Below are 23,131 nucleotides of genomic sequence, written 5' to 3'. Positions count from 1 at the left end.
ATTGTAGGCTTTGAAGTAGGATGCTCAGCTAACACAGAAAACTGTTAGCTGAACCCTTGGCATTGTGAAGTCAGCAATGAGGTCACTACAATCTAAAGGAGATACAAAGCTTTCTGACATCAGTGGGCTATTTTTCTCCGTGGCTGATATGTTTTAAGAGAGGAAGGAAACAGTTAGAAGCTGATGGGAAAACTATTTCAATAAATAACTGAAGAGGGAAGGATTTAAATTGCTGCTAAAATAGTATTAAATGAAAAACCTACCTATTTTGATACATTAGAGTTCAGGGGACAGAAAAAAGAAAACTTGCTTTACTTTAGCAGTCATTTCCTAAACGGCCAAATGGCCTTTCTTTTTGCCATCAAACTTTCATTAAGTGTTTCTCACTTTGAAATCTCACCTGACTGTTGAACACTTTGTGCAAAACCCACTATTATTCATAATATTCCTCTTTCAGCATCAGAACTCAAGTGCACCATGAACTACTTACTGTTCCAGATTTACTTCCAGAAAATTATGAATCATTCTCAGGATGGTTGGATAAAAGCATTTTGGGAGAAAATGACCCTACCTTTGAACATTGCATTTTGAGTATTCCTATGCCTTGATCATACTTTTACATTTAAAAAAATAATAATTTTCTTTAATCCTATCTTTATAACTGCCAATTAACAATTTGATGCATGTAAAATAAGTGCAAGTGATTTCAGAAATTACCTCTAAAAAACCAAGACATATGGACCCGGTTTAAATGCAGCTTACTTGATTAGACCAAGGATACAGATAGCAAAGCCACTCCTGGAAGAGAGCCATTTTTGCTAATTTTGCATCCTCCGTGGCATCATGCTAATGAAACAGCTTTGCAATGAAACTCACTTCATGGTCAGGCTTACCCCACACCACCACTCAGCAGTAATTCATATAGCTTTTTCCTCTGCAGACTTTTAAAAAATATTTTCATTAGAACATTGGCAGAGATCACACAAAGAATTTTGTGATCATAACTATGCTCACTGTCTGTGGCCCATAACAATAATTTAGACAATTTAGTGTTGTGGCAATATTCTAGCATCCTTGGAGACAGAAGTCATTGAAAAAAAGTGGTGTAGCTAGAATAAACTGTAGAGCAGAAAAATGTCTATCGACAGGTTTTGTAAGGCACAGTTTATTGTGATATGTGAACAACCAGCACATATATTCTCTGTTTATAATTCTTAGGAATAGAGACTTCTTTAAATTCTGCTGTTGTCAGTGTAACTAGATTCTTAAACAATTTCAAGAACATCATGATGGCTAACAACAACAAAAAATGCTAATATCTTTAGAAATAATCACATAACCATTTGGGTAAAACTATATATTTTTTTTACTATGTAGTCCTTAAAAAGCTTCCTCTGAGTACTAATTTATTTTACCAAAATGCAAAAAAAAAGATATTTTTTTTTACTTATCCCAGGGTCAGTTTTCCAGACCTGTCATGGATTTCATCAGTGTGTGGATGCATGTTGTTTTTCCTGCTCCACTCGGACCCAGAGCCATCATGCCATGTCTTACTCGTTGTGTTTCAAAAAGCTGGATAATTTTCAATCTCCAGGGTGGGTGATTAATTAAGCCAGCCTCTTCAACCTGTCAAAAATTACAGCACTGATTACTTTATCTATATAGAATCCCTGCCTAGACTTTACCCTTGCTTTATTACAGGATTTCTCAACTTGGCAGTTTCCAGGCATTGTGACTTCAACTCCCAGAATTCTACAGCCAGCGCAGCCATTACTGAGAATCTTGGGAGTTGAAGTCCACTTATCGTCAGTTTGCTAAGGTTGGAATACACTGCTTTATTAGAACATGAAGAAGCTTCTGCTCACACGAATAGAAAGTCCTTCCAGGTCTTCCCTTTGAACATGTCTGCATTAGGAGGTATGAAGAGAGCACAGGTATAGGTGCCTATGTTGGCAGTGGTGCTGAAGTGATGTAATTCGTTCAAAATAGGACTAATACATCGACCAGTTAAAAATAAAACATTTTCTCCATTTTATGTCAGTAGAGGGTGTAAAAGGTGTTTACAGTGGGTGTAAAGTAGCACCTTTCACTATTACTTGGACTAATTTTAACATATGGTAAAGCAGACATGTCAAACACAAGGCCCGGGGGCCGGATGCGGCCCGCGAAGTGCTTTCATGTGGCCCACGAAGCCATCCTGGAAAGGCTCCGCTGCCTTGGCCCTGGCCCAGGCCAGCCGGGAGCCAATGTACAATTTTGTGGTGGCCATCTATGCTGAAACACATTCAGTCTTAGCTCCACAAGGCCGTCTAGAAATAGCGAGGAACCAGCCCCTGCCGCATCGGCCCCGCCCCCTGGGTGCATGCTGGGGAGGTGTCACCCTTTGTGAGGAATGAAGAAATGGATCATGCCTTGGCGCTTGCCCCGGTCCCACCCCCTTCTGCCAGAGACCTTCAGATCTGTCCCACTCCTGCCCAGGCTCCCACAGGCACCCTTGACGCGAACGATGTAGAGCTGGCCACGCCCACCAGTAGGCCACACCCACTCCATCCACGCCCACCCAGTAGGCTGCACCCACCCTGGCCACACCCACCCGGCCCCCGAGGGCAACCGCAATGCTGATGCGGCCCTCAATGAAATTGAGTTTGACACCCCTGTGGTAAAGGAAGGTTCCTTTCTTGTGCTGTCTACAGCCAATCCATTTTAGATATTCTAAATATTTTGCATCTGGACAGTTCTACTAGCACATATCAGCTATTCTATGAATTTCTGCCAAACTAAATTGTCTCTTTGCTCATTGAATTCAAGGTAGGACTGTGCCCTTAATTACAAATCATGTCTTCATCACAAAACAAGACAAGATAGCTAAGAATATGTTATGCTAAGGAAAACAAAAAAAAACATTACCAATATGAGATGTTTTTTAGAAAAAAGCATATAAATGTTTATAAACGGTACCTGTTTGATGATGGCAGCTTCTAGTTCTGGATAACCTGCCTTGTCAAGCTGTATACTTGGGAAAAGATCTTCTATCAAACTCAAAAATAAGGGTTCATCTTCATCTATCTAGCAATAAAAAGTAAAAGGAAAATTAGTGTTTTCTATCGTGTAATACTTAATTGCAAGTACCTAGTACCAAATTCACAATTTTATACTATACAGAAAAACCACAGTTCACTAATCTAAATATATTTCTACTGCATTGCTGGTAGGAATAATGCACATTTTACACATCTGGGTCAGAGAAAGGACAGAGCAAATAAAACTGAAACATTATCAAAGTAGGAATAGTTAAAAAGAACAAACTGAAAATGATAGGATTTAGAAGGGCCCAGAAGTTTGTGAAAAAATTATAACATCTGAAAAAATGTTTTAAGAAAGAGCTCAAAGTAAAAGGTAATTGATTCAGACCCATCATCTTTCAGTGAGGCAGGTATGCTGGGTGTGAAAAATTATGTTTCAGAAACTATTTGGAAGGAAAGGAAGGAAAAATAACACCCTGACAAACAAGGTGGTTTATAGAAAGTTAGGGTAAGAAAACACTAAATAATGCCAAAAGAAGAACTTTTAACAAAACCGGAGAGCAAGAGAAAATGCTAGCTCTCCATCAAAACAAGGATTTAAATCACAGCGTTTGGAGTAACAGAAGATGGGCAGTAATCTGTTGCATGTTACATTCCCAGCACAATGACAAAAGAATTGTCTTGAAAAGAAAATTTGTAGCCTATAATATTCTAACTGATTTCTCCACTCAACCCTCAACATATGAAAAATTGTTCATTCGTTCAGTCACCCATTTGGAAGTTCAGTACACAGTATTGTTCTGCACAAAAATAAGCACAAAGCCGATATATTTGGCAGGCTATTAAAACCATGGTGAAATACAGCGGCAAAATAAATTTGCAAACTAGAAATATCTTGGCTGAACATACATGACTGTCAGCCCTCCCAGGCAAACAAGACAAGATGAAGTAATTCTATTTTCTTGTCAGAACACATTAACAGAATCTTGCAAGTCTGAAGGCAAAAAGCCTCCACTTTTAACTACTTGATCCATTAGGGTACATCTTTCCTAAGTTTCTTCCTCTGACCATTAAGCCATTGGGGACTCCTGCCTCTCTCATCTGATTGTTTCCTAGACAGCATCCCCAAGGTCATTCATACATTCCATTCCGTTGACAGAGACAGAGCATGTAGGGATGAATCTTAATGAACCCAACTACGAAGTATTCCATAGTAGGGTTATTTAATAATGAAAGCCTTTTCTTTGGTGTCAAGGGTTCTGGGTATGGACTCCTCAAATCCTATGTGCTCCGTCCCTTTTGAAAAACACAGCTTTTTCAAACCAATATGAACCTTATTTCCTTGTACCAATTTTCTTTCGTCTCCCACATGCTCAGATAGGCTTTGTTGGTTATGCCTATCACTTTGGAGTTTGGTAAAAAAAGAGAAGGCCCCTTCTGCACTCTCATAAGTTACCTGGACCTCATAAGTTACATTTATTCATCATTATCAAAATTAGTGTTTAATGCTACGTATTACAGATTTTGTATTGTTTATCCAAAATGGGAGTATCAAGAGTCATCCAGCTCACCATCACTGCTCCAACTCAGGGGGTTGGCAACCCATAAGCTCATGGCCAGAAGCAACTTACCACCTGAAATTGTCTGGCCTGTAATTTCAAAAACAAGTATCCTATTCACCTGGCCCATGATGATCCCAAAAAAGAATTCAGGTTTGTAATTCTGTCTCAAGTTTGATGTCTGAATTCAGGCTTACCAATTTAGAAAGATTCATGTCTCTCAAGACACGCATTACAATAGTGGATTCAGTGTCACTGGGATTTGATCTTTTGGCTGCACCCAAGGTCCGTAGTACTGACAATATATTTCTCAGACCAAAGTCATAATGTACCTACAAATAAGACAAAAGGTTCTAGATAGAGGAACAAAATTAAAGCAAGGAGGCAAACAGACATTCTGGGTTCCAACACCGGTTGGCTTAGAAATAAGGACATTACTCGATTGAAGGCCTGCTGCTGAAAATGGTAGAATGAACTGTAATCAGCTCAAAGTTCCCAATAATAACAGTAAATCCTCTTGCCCATAATGTGACATAATGTAAATGTGTGGTAGAACAAAATATATTTTCCACAACTAGCAACAGTAATACATAGAACAAATGTGAAGAAATATAGTATGCATTTGTAACACTGTTAAGCTAAAGATTGTTGATTGAAATAGAAACGTTGAATAAATAGGAGACTGGTATTATTCTTCATGACTACCACTACCCTCTCTTAGTTACTTGTAAATAGTGATTTAAAAAGTATACACACCAGCCTATCTTAATGCTGAAATAGTCGGAACCTCTGGAGACTTTGATTCAAGATAATACACTGAGAGAAAGACATAAAACTCATCCCATGGGGGAAACTGGTCTTATCACACTAGTTTCAAATATCTGGGAAAGCAAATTATCTGTTCTATCTTTCTGATGAAAATTTTATTAAAAAAAAAAACAAAGGGAAATGAAAACATGTCTCTCATTCTTTTTTTAAAAGTCTGATAAAATGTATCAATGCTTCAATAAAAATAGAAAATAGAAATAAAGCATTCCTTTTTTAAAAAAGGAATTATTTCTCCAGAGAAAAATAATTATTTTGTGTTTATTTTGCCGTGTTTGTTCAAAGGCATAGTCCAATACTAGAAGGAAAGAGGACAACCAGTACTAAGGTGGCTGGATTTCATTACAGCAATGATGGATGCAATGTTGGACAACTTGAAGAGACCAGATTGGGGAGAGATCTTTCTGGAGAAAACCAATGTGGTCACTAAGAGTCAACACTAATCTGATGATACATAATCAATCATAGGCCAGGACAGCTCTTGCCCTTTCTCAATTAACAAAACATTCATTAAATATTGCTTGCATTATATTAAAATAAATGCATTTCTTTGAAAAAAAAATATTTTCCAAGGGAACAATGTCTTTTCCCCATTCCCCCCCCCCTTTGGCTTTGATGCACCTTGCAAAGAAGTCATATTTAAACTTAAATCTCAAAGGAATGCTTTGAGGAATTACTACCTAGTTTTTTGTTATTTTAGATCTTTAAAATTCCTATGCATCATGTTCCATTTAAAAAGAAAAAGAAATACACTACTGATGATTCTTTGCCCTCCAAAACGAGAGTGAGTCTTAAGATTATTCTGTAGCATTACCATTGCTAAGAACTTCATCACTAGAGCTGCTGTCATCTAGAGCATTTAAATTCTACTTCATGCTTGCTCTTTGGGATATTTGCAGAACAGAATTGTTCATAAAAGATCATTTCTCCTACCTGCTTGGACAATTGTTCTTCACAGAGTTTATACAGAGTAAAGAACTTCCTTGCAAGCACAACGTTATCAATGAAGCCACAGCTAGCCAATTTGACACGGATGATGATCTGGCGATCAGGAACCATCATTGCCACTGAGCGGAAGTTGATTTTCAGGTTTTCAGGTAACTCTTGACGACCAGCATATCCAGGGTTCTGATTTAACATAGCATTATCAACTGAATTAGACTTCAGACATAATTTTCAGAATTTCTTTTACAGGTTCTATTTCGCATACAAAGCTATCAAATATATCTACATGGATGGAAGTGTGTAGTGAGGTGTCCCAGGGCTCTGTTCTGGGTGCAGTGCTCTTCAACATCTTCATCAATGATTTAGATGAGGGGATAGATGGGGAACTCATCAAATTTGCAGACGCCACCAAGCTGGCAGGAATAGCCAACACTCCAAAAGACAGGCTTAAGACACAGAAGGATCTTGACAGACTTGAACACTGGGCACTATCTAACAAAATGAAATTCAATGGTGAAAAAATTAAGGTTCTACATTTAGGCAAGAAAAACCAAATGCACAGGTATAGTATAGGTGGTACTTTGCTTAATAGTAATAACTGTGAGAGGGATCTCAGGGTCCTAGTGGACAATCACTTAAATATGAGCCAGTAGTGTGCTGCAGCTGCCAAAAAAGCCAACACAATGTTAGGCGGCATTAAGGGATGGAATCAAGATCATGTGAAGTGTTAATACCACTTTACAATGCCTTGGTAATGCCACACTTGGAATACTGCATCCAAAAGGAGTACAGAGAAGAGCAAAGTAGAGAAAAGCAACAAAGATGATTAGGGGACTGGAGACTAAAGCATATAAGGAACGATTGCTGGAATTGGGTATATCTAGTTTAATGAAGAAAAGGACTAGGGGTGACATGATAGCAGTGTTCCAATATCTCAGGGGTTGCCACAAAGAAGAGGGAGTCAAGCTATTCTCCAAAACAACTGAAGGCAGGACAAGGAGCCATGGATGAAAACTAACCAAAGAGAGAAGCAACTAGAACTAAGGAGAAATTTCCTGACAGTTAGAACTATTAATCAGTGGAGCATCCTGCCTCCAGAAGCTCTGAATGCTCCAACACTGGAAGTCTTTAAGAAGAGACTGGCCAGCCATTTGTCTGAAATGGTATAGGGTTTCCTGCCTGACCATGGGGTTGGACTAGATGTCCTCCAAGGTCCCTTCTGTCTAACCCACATTTTTCTATCTTATCAAGTAGTAGGTTGTGGTCTACTTTATCAAATGCCTTACTGAAGTCCAAATAAGTTATATCCACAGCATTTCTTTGGTCCACTAATTTTGTCACCTGGTCAAAAAATGCAATAAGATTTGTCTGGCATGATCTGTTTTTGACAAACCCATGTTGGCTTATGGTTATGACTTTGTTTGCTTCTAGGTGTTCGCTGATTTGTTGCTTGATTATCTTTTCCAGAATCTTCTCAGGTATTGAGGTAAGGCTGATAGGTCTGTAGTTTCCTGGATCCATTTTTTCCCTTTTTTGAAGATGGGAACTACATCAGCTCTTTTCCAGTCATCTGGTAGTTCTGCAGTGCTCCAGGATCATGGAAAGATATAGTTCGGTGGTTCTGAGATCACATCTGCCAGTTCCTTCAGAACCTTGGGGTGATTTGAACTTGTCTAGGGTGGACAGGTGCTCACTTACCATTTTCTTGCCTATTTTAACTTATATTTCTAATCTGTTTTTTATGGTACTGTTTTTGATAGGTTGGACTGCTTTCTCCCTGTTCTTTGTCACCTTCTTGCCACTTTTTCCCATTAGTGGATCAATCATTTCCTTAATTATTTTCTTGTTTTTTACATGTTGAAAGAAGCTTTTTTATTTTTGACTTTTGGTGCAAGCCTTAGTTCATTTTGAGCCTTAGATTTCCTCACTTCACATTTGCAGGCTCGGGCTACTTGCTGATATTCTGCCTTAGTGTAGGAACACAAGATCTAATGAAAACAGCTTCACCACCATCTGAGAAGATGGCCCCTTCTCTGCCATGTGGCCCTGAGCTCTGCAGATCTTCAAAAGGTAAGTGAGTGATCAGTGATGGGGTGGGAAGGAGCATAGCATAGCAGGCCCAGTGCTTGTTAGGAGCCTGGGGGGGGGGAGTAGGCAGAAGGCATGTTGCGGCATCTCTGCAGTTAGTCGTAAGGGTGAGCTACTGCTGTGGTGCTGCAACATTCGTAACTTTGAGACTGGGTCATAAGTACTTTTGGGGATGGTGTAGTAACTTTGAACTGTTGCTGAGTTAACTGTCATAACTTAAGGACTACCTGTATTTTCCTCTTGACTGGAATCAGAATGTTTGTGTTACTGAGTTCAGAGTAGATCAGAGCTGGAAGTTCTAAAAAGGTCTTTAACTCTGTCCCATATTTCATATGTGATATTGTTAAACTATTTATTTGGAATACTCACCATTGTCAAAAAAAGGCCAAATTCAGGATTCATTTCTACATTATCACCATCAGTGAAAATGAAGTTCTTCTTGCGCTCTTTCTTACAGGTCAGAACAATTGCAATTTGTTGAGCAGCAACAGACAGCACCGGTAAATCAATGCGGTTAAATTCATCAAAGCAGCCCCAGGATCCAGACTGAGCAAGACCTTAAATCAGAGGAAAGGCTGATATTAAAAGGAGTCAGTCCTGCACTCATTTTGCATAATTAGATATCAAATCACAGTGTTTTGTAAAATTAAAAAAGTTAAAGCAAGTTTAGAGAAGGTTAGAGCTGAATTTATGATATTTAAAATGTGCTTGAAATGTTGGTACTTCTATCAGATAAAAGGATTAAAATCAAGGTGCCTGAAAGAAGCAAATGACTTGTCATTCTGGGCAAGCTGCTGAACTAGATAACATTTGTTCCCTTTTCCCTACAGAGCCTTGCATTTTTAACTTTGCTTTTACTCATTCCTGTGCCTTATTACTTATCACGAACCATGTGCCTGCATGAACCTCTTATATAAGATGATTAGCTATGATTAGTCTGAAATGGATGCAATTTAGTACAATAGACACATTTGATAATAAGCATATCCTAGTTGTCATATCTTGGAGCATTAGTTTTGAATACATGCATTTTGGAAAGAAAATATTGTGAGGCATTTTGTTCCTTCCCTCCCCAGCATTTCCAGGCCAATTTAGAATCAACATACTCTCATTTTCATATCCAAAAGTTGACATATGCTGTTCATCCACTATTGCAACAATACTGATTCTTACAAAAGGTCACTTTCCATAATAAATAATATCCTGACCTTTGAAGATTCTTCCCAGACCTCGAAAATCCATCTGGTCAGAACAATTGAAGACCACAACATATTTTCCAAGGCACCTTCCCATATCTTTTGTTGTTTCTGTTTTGCCAGTCCCTGCAGGTCCTGCCGGTGCTCCTCCCATACTCATCCCTAACGCTTGAGCCAAAGTAATGTAACACCTACAAGGAAATAAGGAGCAGGAATAAGTTCTTCTTGTGGACATTTGGAAGACTTAAGGGTACTAAAATGCCAGGATAAGATATGGAGAAATAAAATAATTTTGAGTATTAATGTAGAAATTTATTTTATTTATTTATTTATTTATTTATTAATTGCATTTATATCCCGCCCTTCTCCTTTCGGACTCAGGGCGGCTGACAGATGATAAAAAGCTAACAAATACATATTACACCTAGTTAAAATTTAATTAAAACGAAATATTTGAGAGTGTCCAATTAAAAGTAATTAAAACCCCTATAAAATCCCCTAGGCCAGTCCCGCTTGCTGGAACAACCACGTCTTGAGGGCGCGGCGGAAGGAAGGGAGATCAGGGATCACCCTGATCTCTGGGGGCAGTTCGAAATGAGTATTAAATTAGGAGTATTGATGTATGGAGAAATATAGAAGGCACTTGGTTAGCACCCCTAAACCATGTCCGAAGGTAGGGAGAGGAGAGGAGAGATAGGAGGGAAGTAGGAAGGTAGTGGAAAAGAGGGCGGATGCGGGAAGGGGGTGCTGCCGAGCTGATGCCCGGTTAGCGCCCCTAAACCATGTCCGAAGGAAGAGGAGAGGGAAGGAGGTGGGATGTGTAGGAAGGAAGGAGGAGAAAAGAGGGCGGACGCGGGGAGGGGGGGTTGCCGGGCTGTTTTGCAATATTAACGTTTATGTTTGTATGTTAAAATTAATAATACTAAAGTTGTATTAATGTATGTTTATATTTGTATGCGGGGGGGATATTTCAAAATTAATAAAAAAAAATGGAAAAAAAAGATATGGAGATTTAATGCAAAAGAGAAAGCTATTTCAAGGTATCCTCTCTTAGTAGATGTTTGAATGCCCATTTTAGTGAGTTATAGGCTATACTCTGTTGCCTAGTGTGTTCAGTATGGTCTGGTGGGCCTCTTTTAGCATTGTTTTTTGAGAATCAGTTGTGATAGAGCCTTTTTTATGCTGTATTCTGTAAAGCCATCTATATTTTCCAGCATCTGACTGGGGAGGTACATTACATCAGAGGTCCCCAACCTTTTCGGCACCAGGGACCGGTTCCGTAGCACAGGGGTCCCCAACCCCCAGGCCATGGACCGGTACCAGGCTGTGGCATGCCAGCAACCGGTCCGCACAAACAAGCAAAGCCCCATCTGTGGAATGCAGGCAGCACACAAAACCACACTCCCTCTGGTCTGCAGAAAAACCTTTCTCCACAGAATCGGTCCCCGGTGCCCAAAAGGTTGGGGACCTCTGTCATAAAGAGAGGTTTTTCCACAGACCGGAGGGGGCGTGGTTTCACATGCTGCCTGCAGCCTGCAGATGGGGCTTCTCTTGTTTGTGTGGCCCAGTTTCTGTCATGCTACGGACCAGTGCCGATCCATAGACTGGGGGTTGGGGACCCCTGCATTACATAATGAGATTTAGATGTTGTATGTTGCTTCAGGGACAAAAAAACTATTTTCCCCCCAATGTAAAATTTAATATGATGCATATTCTAACTGTATCCCTGTAGAGAACCATGGAGATAGAGTATTCCTTGAGCCCTGGGAAAGGAGTCAGAATTAGGAAGAGATTCAAGCTGGCTCTTTCTTGATTTACTGGGTATAAAAAGGATGAGAGGAAAAAAGCAAACAAACTTAAAAGATTCTGTTAACATAGCATATCTCAATAAATTTTAATTTTAGATTTCTTATAGAGTCTATTTCCTGATCCTGAGAAGTCCAGAGTCAATTGAGGCTCCCTTATCTCCCACTGAATCTTCACTAAAAATTCATAAGACATTCTCCATAACCAATACTGGAAAATAACACTGCATAGTGTCAGCATATCTTTTTTCAACCTGTAAATATTCATGCGTTCCCCACCTGTCTGTGAGAGGTGTGATGACAAGTCGGTCTGTACAGCCCAGAAATTCATTTTGATATATGAAGGCCACATCTGTGATATTCACCATCATTTTATCTGCATCATCTTTGAAATAAAATCTGCATTGTTTCAGCCACTCAAAATCTGTAGGGCTCTTGATATGCATGCGGCACTAGAAACAAAGGAGTAGTTCAATATTAGTTCAATATTAAGTAGTTCAATATTAGTTCAATATTAAGGTAAGGACTAACCATACAGACATGCCTTCTATTTATTACTTGGAAACAACTATTTTCAAATGCAAAGTTAGGTCATCCTTGTGGTAACCACAGAATGCAATGGGAGTACAAAGCTGATAAAACAATCTCAGCACATACAGTAAATACATGATATAAGCTCTATATCTGACCCCATCCTCAAATGGGATTTGACTATTGTTGCTCTTTTTCTTCTGCCTTGAAAAAAACCTGAATAATCAAGTGATTAACTTGATTTGTAATGAATTAAATTTGAGTAATGGATATTACTTTATGACTAAGAGCAAATACAACATGACTGGATTTCGAAAAGTAATGGTGAATTAACTTTAAAAAATAGACATGAAACAGTATCTTCCTCTAATCCTAGTCACTTTCCACTAGAGGTCCATCTATAAGACTGAAGTAACCCTCAGCCACAAAATTGGGTCTCCTTTTCTATGGACTCTGAGTAGGTCAAAAGAAGAGTAATCTGGACTCAGTGCATAGGGAAATCCCCAAAACTATTATTTACAATGGAAAATAGGATTGTATTAGTAGCTGTTGTCCAGCTTAACAAGAAGGCTATTAGATTACAATGTCAAAGAAGCTTTGTAACATTAATAAACCCAGTAACATTTGGTCCAAAATGACTGACTGCATTGATTACATTTATATATCACAGACACATCTTATTCAGAAGAATTCAGCCTTTCACTAGCAGTTATTTAAATGAGATTTATTTTTTTTTACCAGATCATCAAATATGTCTCTTTGGTGCACATGAATCGTGATCAGTGTCTCGTATTTAATGCGTTCCACAGAACTCAGATCTTTGGTAGTCATGTCTATCAAGGTATTCAAGAGTTCTAAGAAAAACTGATTGGTTTTCTGCATCACTTTTTTGTCATATTTTGCATTGGTCAAAGCTTCCTCGGCTTCTCGTGTCCAGATCATTTGAATACCCAGCAAGCCAACCTTAAAAAATAATTTACATTAATGTTTACAGTGTTAATTGTTAAGTTTCCCAAAGCCTTTTTTTATTCAGCCAACCAATAGATGAGACATTACACTTTAAAAAATTAATTTTATCTGTGGGGTTTTATACACTCGTGAAAACTGAAATGAGGTTGAATAATCTTCTCCCATCTCAAACCCCTAATCCGCCAAGTCACACACCATAAGAGACAAGAGATGTGACTGCATTTCCAATATTTACACAAGCCTTAATTGAGGTAGTCAAAGGAACTGTAGAATATAAAATAATGCAGGGTTTTGCAGCAATGCTTCATCATGAGAACAGCTCATGAGCCATCTTAGGCTGCCCTGGGAATCAAATAGTACTTCCTCAGAAGAAGCAGAGGAAGACAACAAAGAGCAAAGCAAATGAACTATTTCAGGGAGAATACCCACTATCAACTGATAATAAGAATCTATAAGCAGGGTTCTCCCTTTTCTGCCTCCAGAATTAGAAGTACCCAAAAAGCAAATCTGAAACGATGAGAGTAATTGCTACAAGTGATGTTTCGGGGAACAGATGCAAGGTGCGGAAGACCCTCAATACCAAATACTCTGCTCCCCAAGTTGACCTGCACCCCAAGGATTGCCTTTCTTTTCTGCCATGCTTATGGTCTCATTCTTCAAAGAAGAAGACATTCTTTTCCTGACTGTTAGGACCATTTCCTGATAGTTAGAACAATTAATCAGTGGAACAACTTGCCTCCAGAAGTTGTGAATGCTCCAACACTGGAAGTTTTTAAGAAGACAACCATTTGTCTGAAATAGGATAGGGTTTCCTGCCTGAGCAGGGGGTTGGACTAGAAGACCTCCAAGGTCCCTTCCAACTCTGTTATTCTTTTATCATCTGGAAGGAATGGAATTATCTCTGCTCTTGATTAGTTTCCTCAGGTCTAAATTTCAGTTTTTATTTATTTTTGTTTTTTGAAGGCTGGCATTATTGCAAACAAGCTATTAGTATCATGTACTGGAAGGCTTATAAATTATTTAACCTGAGCATTTTTAGACATATTGGAAATCCCCAAAAGCGTACGCTATATTTTTTCAAGACAGGGAACTAAGACTATTTCATAAGAATTCCAAACCCAAGCTAAGAGCTAAAGATGAATCACATTAGCAAATTACATATCTACTCATTCTGAAGCTCTACCAAATTTAATAAGACCTCCTAAATGCCAATTGGAGTATTTATTAGAAATAATTCATAGTAAAGATATTTCTGTCTGTATTAACATTTGTAGCAATCACAATCCTGGAAACGTGGATCACACCCTCCCCTATTGAGAAGGAAGGAAAGGGATAATTCACCTGGGCAGGGAAGGTATTAAGAAACTCAATTAATTGGAAATCTGCTTCCTGAATATTTGCAGCTGCTTGTCGAATCACAAGGTGCAAGGAGGATTGGGACTCCTTTAAAAGTAAATTGAGCCAAACTTCTACATTGCCTTCCGCCATAACGGGCTTTTCTAATTCAATTGTCTCACCTTCCCGGGAGGAAATGGAAAGGATCCGGTCATATACCTGTGAATCATACATACTGCATGAACATTTCATAGTAACAGTTTGTTTTTCATGTTTTTTTTTAACTTAGATTGTGAATCTGATATTAGGACTACCAACGTTTTGTATGTGCTCTTTGTTGGAACTAATAGAAACTTTGGGGAAGGGAGATTTAAATTAGGGATACAAAATAAAAGGATATTATCCTTTTATTTATTTTCCCCTCCCCATTCCCTGTCTTTTATTTAATACTTAAAACAACTAATTCTATATAATATACATAGTACATACAATTCTATCACAGATCTCCATTGGACCCTACAACAAATCCTATACCAAGTCAGACATTTTATACCTCACATCATGTATTAATATTTATAGTCTCTAATACAGCGGCTCTCAAACTTTTCTATACACTGCACCCCTAGAATGCTTCTGATATATTCTTGCACCCCTTACAAAAGTTCTAAATAATGCCAACAAATTATGCATATACACTATAATTTTTAAAACCCAAGTTTTTGCACCCCCTGGAATATCGTCTTGCACCGTCAGGGGGTGCGAGCACCCCCGGTTGGGAACCCCTGCTCTAATATGATTGACATTCACTCATCAAAGAGGCAGATAAATATCTTTTCAGGACCTGGTAACTTTTTAGCTGGCAACACTACAAATTAATTGGACGATTTCATGCACTACTAGACAACGGCTCCTCTGCAGATAGGATAATACTGCTGTGTTTTTACATTGCATGAATCTAGTCAACAAAAATAGCTAACAGATAGCAAAAACAAAAAACAAAAAAAACAGGGAATGGATGAAGCCAAACAGATCGGGATATAATTCTCATCAGTCCCAATCAGCTTAATATTCTGCAATTTGGGTCAATTTAGCCCTGAACATATGGAGTTATCAGATTGCCTCCCTCCAGGTAAGACCCTAAACTCAACCACGAGGTGAAAAATAAAGATGTGATGGATAGATGATCAACTATGTCAGTGGTGGCGAACCTATGGCACGGGTGCCAGAGGCAGCACTCAGAGCCCTCTCTGTGGGCACCCACGCCATCGCCCCAGTCCTAGGCCTTCAGCTGGGTTTTATACTTTTTCGCTTTAGGCCTCCGCCGCCATGTACAAAAAAAAAAGGTTCAATCAATCAGTCAATTTCAACTTCTCATGAAAAAAAAAAGATCTTGCAAAGTTGGAATTGATTGATTGAACTTTTTAGTCCCACCCAGTCTGCCATTACTACCGCAGCCACGCCCACCCAATGGGCCACACCCAGCCAATGGGCCACACCCAGCCAATGGGCCACACCCACCCGGCACCCGACGATGCATAAGTGGGTTTTGGGTTGCAGTTTGGGCACTCGGTCTCTAAAAGGTTCACCATCACTGAACTATGTGAATCATTTCACTGGTTACTGAGGAGCCTTTGTGTTCTTGGAGGTAACACCAGGGTTCAAGAGAGCTTGGCAGATCTGCAGCAATGATCATGCCCTTAGTAGATAATCAAAACAATAAAATACTACAATCACACAAACCTTATCATGGAATTTTACAGTTTTGATGTTGTCAAAAACATTTAGCAAGTGAGCCTGTATAGTGTGAGAGTCTGAAGCTTGGCCTAGGATCTCCAGGAGAGCAGGGTCTGACACAAAGAAGAAGCGAGGAAATGAGAGCCTCTTTTTCTCCAGGTAACTGAAACAGAACAAAACCAAGAGGAATAGGGTCACCTGTGTAAACTTTAAACTAAGTTTGTCATAATCTTCCAATGGTCAGATTTCCTCAGCTCTTCTCTACAGAAAACGTCATTAATGATATAATCAGAGTCTCGTCTTGCAGCTGACATTTTAAATGTTTTGATCATGTCACTGCCATCCATTAATTCATATATTGTGTGAACTAACGAACCTCACTTCACTCAGACATATTTACACTAAAATGTTAAGCAATACAAAAATATGCAGAACAATGGCTTGAATAAGTACTAAATATGGTGAAAATAGTGATTAATTGCCTTGTCTTAACTGTATCCATTCCAGCAACCATGTGAGTATATCCAGTCCAGCAAGGAAAACACAGACTTTTTTGGATCATAGATTAACATTACATGCAGAAATTGAAAAACTCTCTTATCCTTTCCCATTCCTACAATAGCACAGATACAAGTAGATCATGTGCTTCCCAATATTTATAAATTTTGGAAGCTCTGATAAATTTAAGCTAAAGTAATCTTAACTAAATTCACATTGGCCAGTGTAATTCCTATCTTTCATGCTAAATTAAAAACAAAACACAGCAATAGGATAGAAAAAGTTTCTATCCTCCAGCATTTCCTTTATGTCTTCTATCTGAATCAATTAAAACAGAGCTGGGAGCAGTGAAGACAAGGTAGCATGAGTCAACTATCTTGAATTCTCTTTTCTAATCACAAATCACATACAGATTAAATCTTAAGTCAAGCCTAACCATGCTGTGACTTAGTAACGCCATGCAAAACAGGATTATGACTAGCCCAGGGGTAGGCAACCTTGGCTCTTTTATGACTTGTGGAGTTCAACTCCCAGAATTCCTGAACCAACATGGCTGGCTCAGGAATTCTGGGAGTTGAAGTCCACAAGTCATAAAAGAGCCAAGGTTGCCTACCCCTGGACTAGCCCAAAAGACTTATACACACCATGTTGTATTAATCTGAGACACAATATTCATGAAGATGCTTATATACTCTATGTTAAGATAGCCATATATTGTAGGCTCTGTCATGAATATTGTAAGGACCACTTAACTCCTTTGTAATTTAGTTTTTAATTTCAAAATAATATCAACAGATTCACGACTGCTCTTGCCCACAAAAAGGATTTTTAACCTAGATGCATACTAGAACAAAAAGCAATAAATATGTCATTTTCCCTGTTAATTAATACAATTGATTGTATGTTAGTGAAGAGCTTTTAAATAAGCAGAACTTACCCTGTTAGAGACTTTTGACACATTTCCAACTGCTCCAATAAATGAGGCAGTAATTGTCCCATGGTTTCATCTCCAACACAGCACTGGACAACATTTGGTATTTCATGGGCTCGCGTCATTATCTTCACCCATGATTTGTCAATATTAGAGAAACGCTTGGCTTCCTGTTTAAAGTACAAATATGAGTGGCACTTCAGTCACTATACATGTTCTATAGATGTGAAGATTTGATAGGTTTCTGTCAGCAATATTTCTTTTCTCATCGTCTTCTGCTTATACTAAGCTAATGTTTAGAAACCAGTTTTGATGTCTGTTAAGTTATTAATCTAATTGCTTTATCACAAGATAAGCTCCAACACTGGAAGTTTTTAAGAAGAGACTGGACAGCCATTTGTATGAAATGGTGTAAGGTTTCCTGCCTGAGCAGGGGGTTGGACGAGATGACCTCCAAGGTCCTTTCCAACTTTATATTATTATTGTTGTTGTTGTTGTTGTTGTTGTTAAAGATGGGACTCCCCGGCCCTCTAAACCAGCAGTCCCCAACCTTTCTGGCTCTGTGGACCGGGAGCTGTGTCAGCAGAGGGGAGGGGATGGTTTCACACATACGCACATGCCAGGATGCACAAATAAAGTTTCCCGCACTCACCCACTGCTTGTGCAGCCCAGTTGCCAATGGGCCACAAACTGGTAGTGTTCCACAGACCGGGATTGGGGACCCCTGCTCTAAACTATAGCTTCGAACAGTGTCAGTATCAGTCATCCCAGTTTGGGCTATTGAGAGATGTAGTTCAACAGCATCCAGATGTCACAGCTGCACAGGTTACCTTTAATAGATCTGCAGATTCATCTACAGAACAAAGAAGGATTCTTACCTTAGGAAGCTGTTTGGCAATATCTCCACCGACAAACACAGCTTCTAAATATATCCATAAATTCTGCACCATCATCCAGTTCTCAATAATATCAGTTGTATTAGACAGATATTGTACCCATTTTTGTATCTGAGCCTTGAATGGTGTGTTATATCTGCAATAATTGCATATATTCAAAAATGAGCAAATGAATCTCTACATTTGAAGAAAAAAAAGAGAGGTCTACATATTACATATTACCTATTGCTCATTAGGGAGCCCAGAATCATCAAGCTGTCCTCCATACTTGCAATAATTTCTGAAGTGCTGTCTCCCCTCAAGAGAAGTTCCCCGCGGGTTTTGAAGTTAGCAAAAGTAAATGTTTTATTGTCCCATTCAGCAATCACTTGTTTGAGCTTCTGTTCAATGTCCCTCTCCTTCATTGCACTGATGCAGATGTCCTACCAAAATCAATCAGGGTTAGTGTGAAAAACTAAATCCAGAATATTAAAATATTTTCCAGTCAATAGCCTCTAGCAAATACATGGAAATTTCCAAGCTAAAGTTAAAGGAATTGCTTCAATACATGCTGTGGGTACAAAAAAGTTGAATAAAATGTGAATGATTATTCAGGCAGATAAACCCACTTGCTATAATCCAAAACAAAGTATTTTACTACCCATGGACATAATATATAGCTTCCTAAGGATGACCATCAGCCAATCAGCTGTCTCAGCAATAGTCAAATCACAATCTAAATTTATGACATCTACAGACTGGTCCCAAAAAATAGTCTAAGATTTTCTGATCGGTCGTAATGCTGAAATTTATTTGGGTTGCAAGTTTGATTCAAATTCTCATACTGTAGATTGCATGGAAATCCCATATGCATTCCTGGAGTAAAAGCAGCACAAAGGCAGCAACTGTTCAATAATAGTGTTAGAGTTCTGCAAACATAAAAGATATCATTGACCAATTGAACTTGTTTTGCAGCTGGAGGCCTGGGAAAGTCCCTCTCAATTAAATGCACTAGTATATACTGCAGCTGTCAGTCCCAAGTCCTCCACTGTGCCACAGCAGTAGGTTACTATAGCAAAATTGGATTATTATCCTGAGCCAAGGCAGTGATGTTCATTTTTCAGACTTGTAGTGATCAAGATAGATTTGGCTATTTCTTAGAGCAGGAAGGAACACCTGATCAAACCCGTTAAAACTTAAATAGGGCTGGCCTGGATTAGTTTTACGATGAAAGATCACTATAGGAAAGACTGAGAAGTTTAAAAATATCCCAAGAGATGGCAATGGCAAACAACATCCATACTGCTGGGATAGCTATGAAGTCACCAGAGGTGAGCTTGACCTGGAGATTTTACTCAAATAAAAAAGTAATGTCTCAAGTGTAGCAATAACAGATTTGCTATCTTCAGGGGGTTTTTTTGTACAGAATATGTTGAGTGAGAAACCTTGTGTGCTTTGGGAATAGAATTGACTAAATAGGTAGATCATTCGTTGCAATATCAAAGATGCAAGCACATCATTTTCTACTACCTCTATCTCTTCTTTGTATTTCAGCAAGGGTGCTTCCATAATATTTCTCAGTTTGAAAGTTTCGTTTTCAACATCAAAATTATGGGCAGTGAGATCAGTGATACGTTTCCAGTGACGTGCCATCATGGCTTTATTGGACATCATCTCAAGCAAAGGACAACATTCATTGAAGTCATCAATTGTTTTCTTAAGATCCAGAAATGCCTGCCATTCCTTCAATGCTCGAGGTAGCTTACGACACCTACAGGGACACATACAGTGGACACGCTCAAAATAATTGTAACATTCCACTAGAGAGAAATATTTGAAAACAACTACCAATCTTAAGAATCTATACACTACTAAAACTCTCCCGTTTATCTGTGTGTAAACTTTAAGTGGGTAAAATGGTGCATTGTAAGACAATAATTTTTGAATCTCAAATGGGCTAACTTGCAGAATGTGTCCAAAGTCCAGAACCCATGACTTCTGTGGAACTGAAATTTGGCATATTTTATAAAACATTTTATGACAAAATGTAAAATGTCACAAAACTTTTCCTGATGTTTGACTGTACTGTACTGTTTAACATGGACTATTTTCAAGGCAAATGCATCTCTGAATATCTTCCTGAATTTTTAAGAACTTTTCCAGTGAAGAACGTACATTAGAAGCTCTGTCATTGAGAAATTCGGTAAGGAAATGTCTCTGATACAATGACTCAGCTGGTCACAGGTTGTCTAGTATTTATTACTAGTCTCACACAATTCAAAGCAATTTTCTTTCCAGGTAAGCATATACAGAATTCTAATACTAAACACTTCCATCAACACTCTAGTATTTGCAGGACAATATATAATTTATTTTTAAACTTTTAAAATCTATTAATATAGATTAGCAGTGGAATGGCAGTGTCTGGCCCTGCAGAGATATCTCATTAATTTTCTGCCAAAGGCAAATTATGCAAGTTGCAATCCTGTGTCCAGAAGATTTCCACCCCACCCTGGAAAAATACATCAGAGCACAGCTTTATTTCTTTGGATTTGAAAGGAATTGTCTAAAGATATGCCAAGTTCACATCTTACATTAAGAAGTGCTTTTTAAACCACGGTTTGTAGAACAGTCCTGTATACACATAACTTGTTTAAAAAGCCACAGTAGTCGAATCTATGCCCCACATTAAGCGATATCAAAATGGAAGGGATCAAAATCAACATGATGGCAAGCAGCCACAAGGCAGGCAACATGCAAATGCATGTGCAAAACAGGCAGGACTTGCATTGTGATATTCTGTCCATCATCCTTGACAATTTTGATATTTACCCCTCACATAGCACTACATACAAACCACATTATGACTTAGCTGAACCTGCAAAATCATAAAACAGGTATCTATTAAAATCAATTAACACCCCACCCCACCCTGGAAAGCTTAAAGCACCATTTCTACTACAGTGACTATACCTACAATTATTGCAAAGTTTTAAAATAAACCCAAAGGATATATTAGAAAAGCTCCCATAAAGTAGCCAAGGAATACTAATATTAATCATCCATTACTCCTCCATCTTCATTATTCAGTTTTTACTTCTATGACATAACACTGCACATTAAATATTACAGAATATTCAGTAACAAAGTCAAGACAATCAAGCTTATTTCCATATCATTGTTCTGTTAAAAAAAATGCTGCATTATCGGTGCATTTATTTCCATGGCATATGCACTTCCCAATAGAAGAAGAGTCATAACATAGTGGCATTTATTAGAGATGCAGACAAATTAATCAGAAGAAATAAAATCAATTAACATTTCAACAAGTACCAACAAGTAAATGAGATTCAATTTTCTTTCTCTTGGTCTTTCAGAGGTCTGCTTTAAGCAGTGTATTGTTAGCATCAGCCTGAAAGAAACCAATTGTTCCCTCCACCTATTCTCAGTAATAGAGCACAGTAGCTCAGTTGAATAGAGTCATACAGTTCCTATGATTTCCTCACCTGTTCTGAAACTCAAGAAGTTCATTATTAATCTTCTCAATGTTTACATCTGACCAGAGGATATCATGGTAGCCATTCACGGTATCAATGACATTGTTGTACAGGCTGTAAAGCTTCTGCAACAAGTTCAGCTGCTTCTTTATCTCAAGGAGTTGAGGGTACGGAGTGACAGGCAAACCAAAAAGCTCTTCACCTCCCGTGTAGGTGATGTATTTCCGGAAAAGGTTGTCAAATCGGTTCTAGAGAGTAGAATAAAAGTTTGAGTATACTTAACAATATTCAAAACCATAAGCAATACATAAATAACTACCTTGAGTAGGTTTATTTTTTTTCTAAAGCAGAAAAGTCAGTAACGAAAGAAAATTAAGAACTCAAGAGATAACAGCCAAATATGGAGTTCATGGTAGGTTGGGTTTTCCATTCTCTATTGTACAGCCTCTGAATTCCCACTTGTAGGTGAAAATTGTTAAGAAACAAAAGAACCAATACAGCTACCAAGAATCTTGACATTCCCTATCTTAAAAACTGGCGCTCATAAACACATACACTGATGATATACTAAACTAGATTATTGCTGCCTGCGGAGGATGGTTGCTGAAAACTGTCTCTGCAAATTCCATTTTTGAATATTATCATGATTCTCATTACCACTTTGGGAGACATGCAGCACAATGCAATACAAGTTCAAAATATAGCTCCGTGCATGAAAAAGGCACCTGCACGTGCATACAATTCAGTCTCCTTGAAAAAGGTGTTCCCTTGAAAATCTCCCTAATCTTCCGGGCATAGATTTAAGGTTTCTATTCCCAGGACATCCATGGAAGGAGAATACTAACATCAACAAAGTTTGTCAGTGATTTGTTTTTAACTCAAAAATAAAAAAATCCAACGTATATTTGAAAACATACCAACAGACTAATGATTTTGCTTCAAACACTTGGAACAAAACAGGCACTACTTTGTTCTTACAAATTTCTCTGGAGTAACTACTGATGGTCAGTCTGGAAAATACTGTTAAAAGGAAGCAGCCTCTGGGAAATTGCACTCCCCCACTCCCAGGTTTTAGGAGTGAGCAGAGCATTTTTACTTTTCTAGCACCAGGCTAGAAATCAGGAGATTGTGAATTCTAGTCCCACCTTAGACATGAAAGCTGGCTCAATGACTTGGGCCAGTCACTCCTTCTCACCTCAGAGTTCTTGTACGGAAAACAGGAAGAGGAAGGATTATTAGGTATGTTTGACACCTTGAGTTATTTATAAAGTATGAGAGAGAGAGAGAGAGAGAGAGAGAGAGAGAGAGAGAGAGAGAGAG

General features: G+C 38.5%; 1 protein-coding gene across 1 annotated transcript in view; it reads right to left on the bottom strand.

The window, feature by feature from the left end:
• Positions 1-23,131, bottom strand: part of DNAH5 (dynein axonemal heavy chain 5) — a gene marked incomplete at its 3' end in the record, with an annotated part of 73,798 nt that overhangs the window by 5,643 nt on the left and 45,024 nt on the right. Inside the window, exons 27-41 of the mRNA XM_015812998.1 lie at positions 21,821-22,059; positions 19,845-20,085; positions 18,558-18,757; positions 18,318-18,471; positions 17,446-17,609; positions 16,017-16,173; positions 14,283-14,495; positions 12,711-12,935; positions 11,721-11,893; positions 9,649-9,827; positions 8,810-8,997; positions 6,341-6,535; positions 4,780-4,914; positions 2,959-3,066; positions 1,473-1,626 (exon numbers count right to left, since the gene is read on the bottom strand). Of these exons, the coding sequence (XP_015668484.1) occupies positions 1,473-1,626; positions 2,959-3,066; positions 4,780-4,914; positions 6,341-6,535; positions 8,810-8,997; positions 9,649-9,827; positions 11,721-11,893; positions 12,711-12,935; positions 14,283-14,495; positions 16,017-16,173; positions 17,446-17,609; positions 18,318-18,471; positions 18,558-18,757; positions 19,845-20,085; positions 21,821-22,059 (2,725 nt within the window). The remainder of the gene's footprint in view (positions 1-1,472; positions 1,627-2,958; positions 3,067-4,779; positions 4,915-6,340; positions 6,536-8,809; positions 8,998-9,648; positions 9,828-11,720; positions 11,894-12,710; positions 12,936-14,282; positions 14,496-16,016; positions 16,174-17,445; positions 17,610-18,317; positions 18,472-18,557; positions 18,758-19,844; positions 20,086-21,820; positions 22,060-23,131) is intronic.

The sequence above is a fragment of the Protobothrops mucrosquamatus genome, unplaced genomic scaffold, assembly GCF_001527695.2.
Source record: "Protobothrops mucrosquamatus isolate PMUCROS unplaced genomic scaffold, P.Mucros_1.0 scaffold126, whole genome shotgun sequence".
Taxonomy (NCBI): Eukaryota; Metazoa; Chordata; class Lepidosauria; order Squamata; family Viperidae; genus Protobothrops; species Protobothrops mucrosquamatus.
Note: the sequence above shows the minus strand (reverse complement) of the source record. Positions and strands in the feature narration are given on the sequence as shown.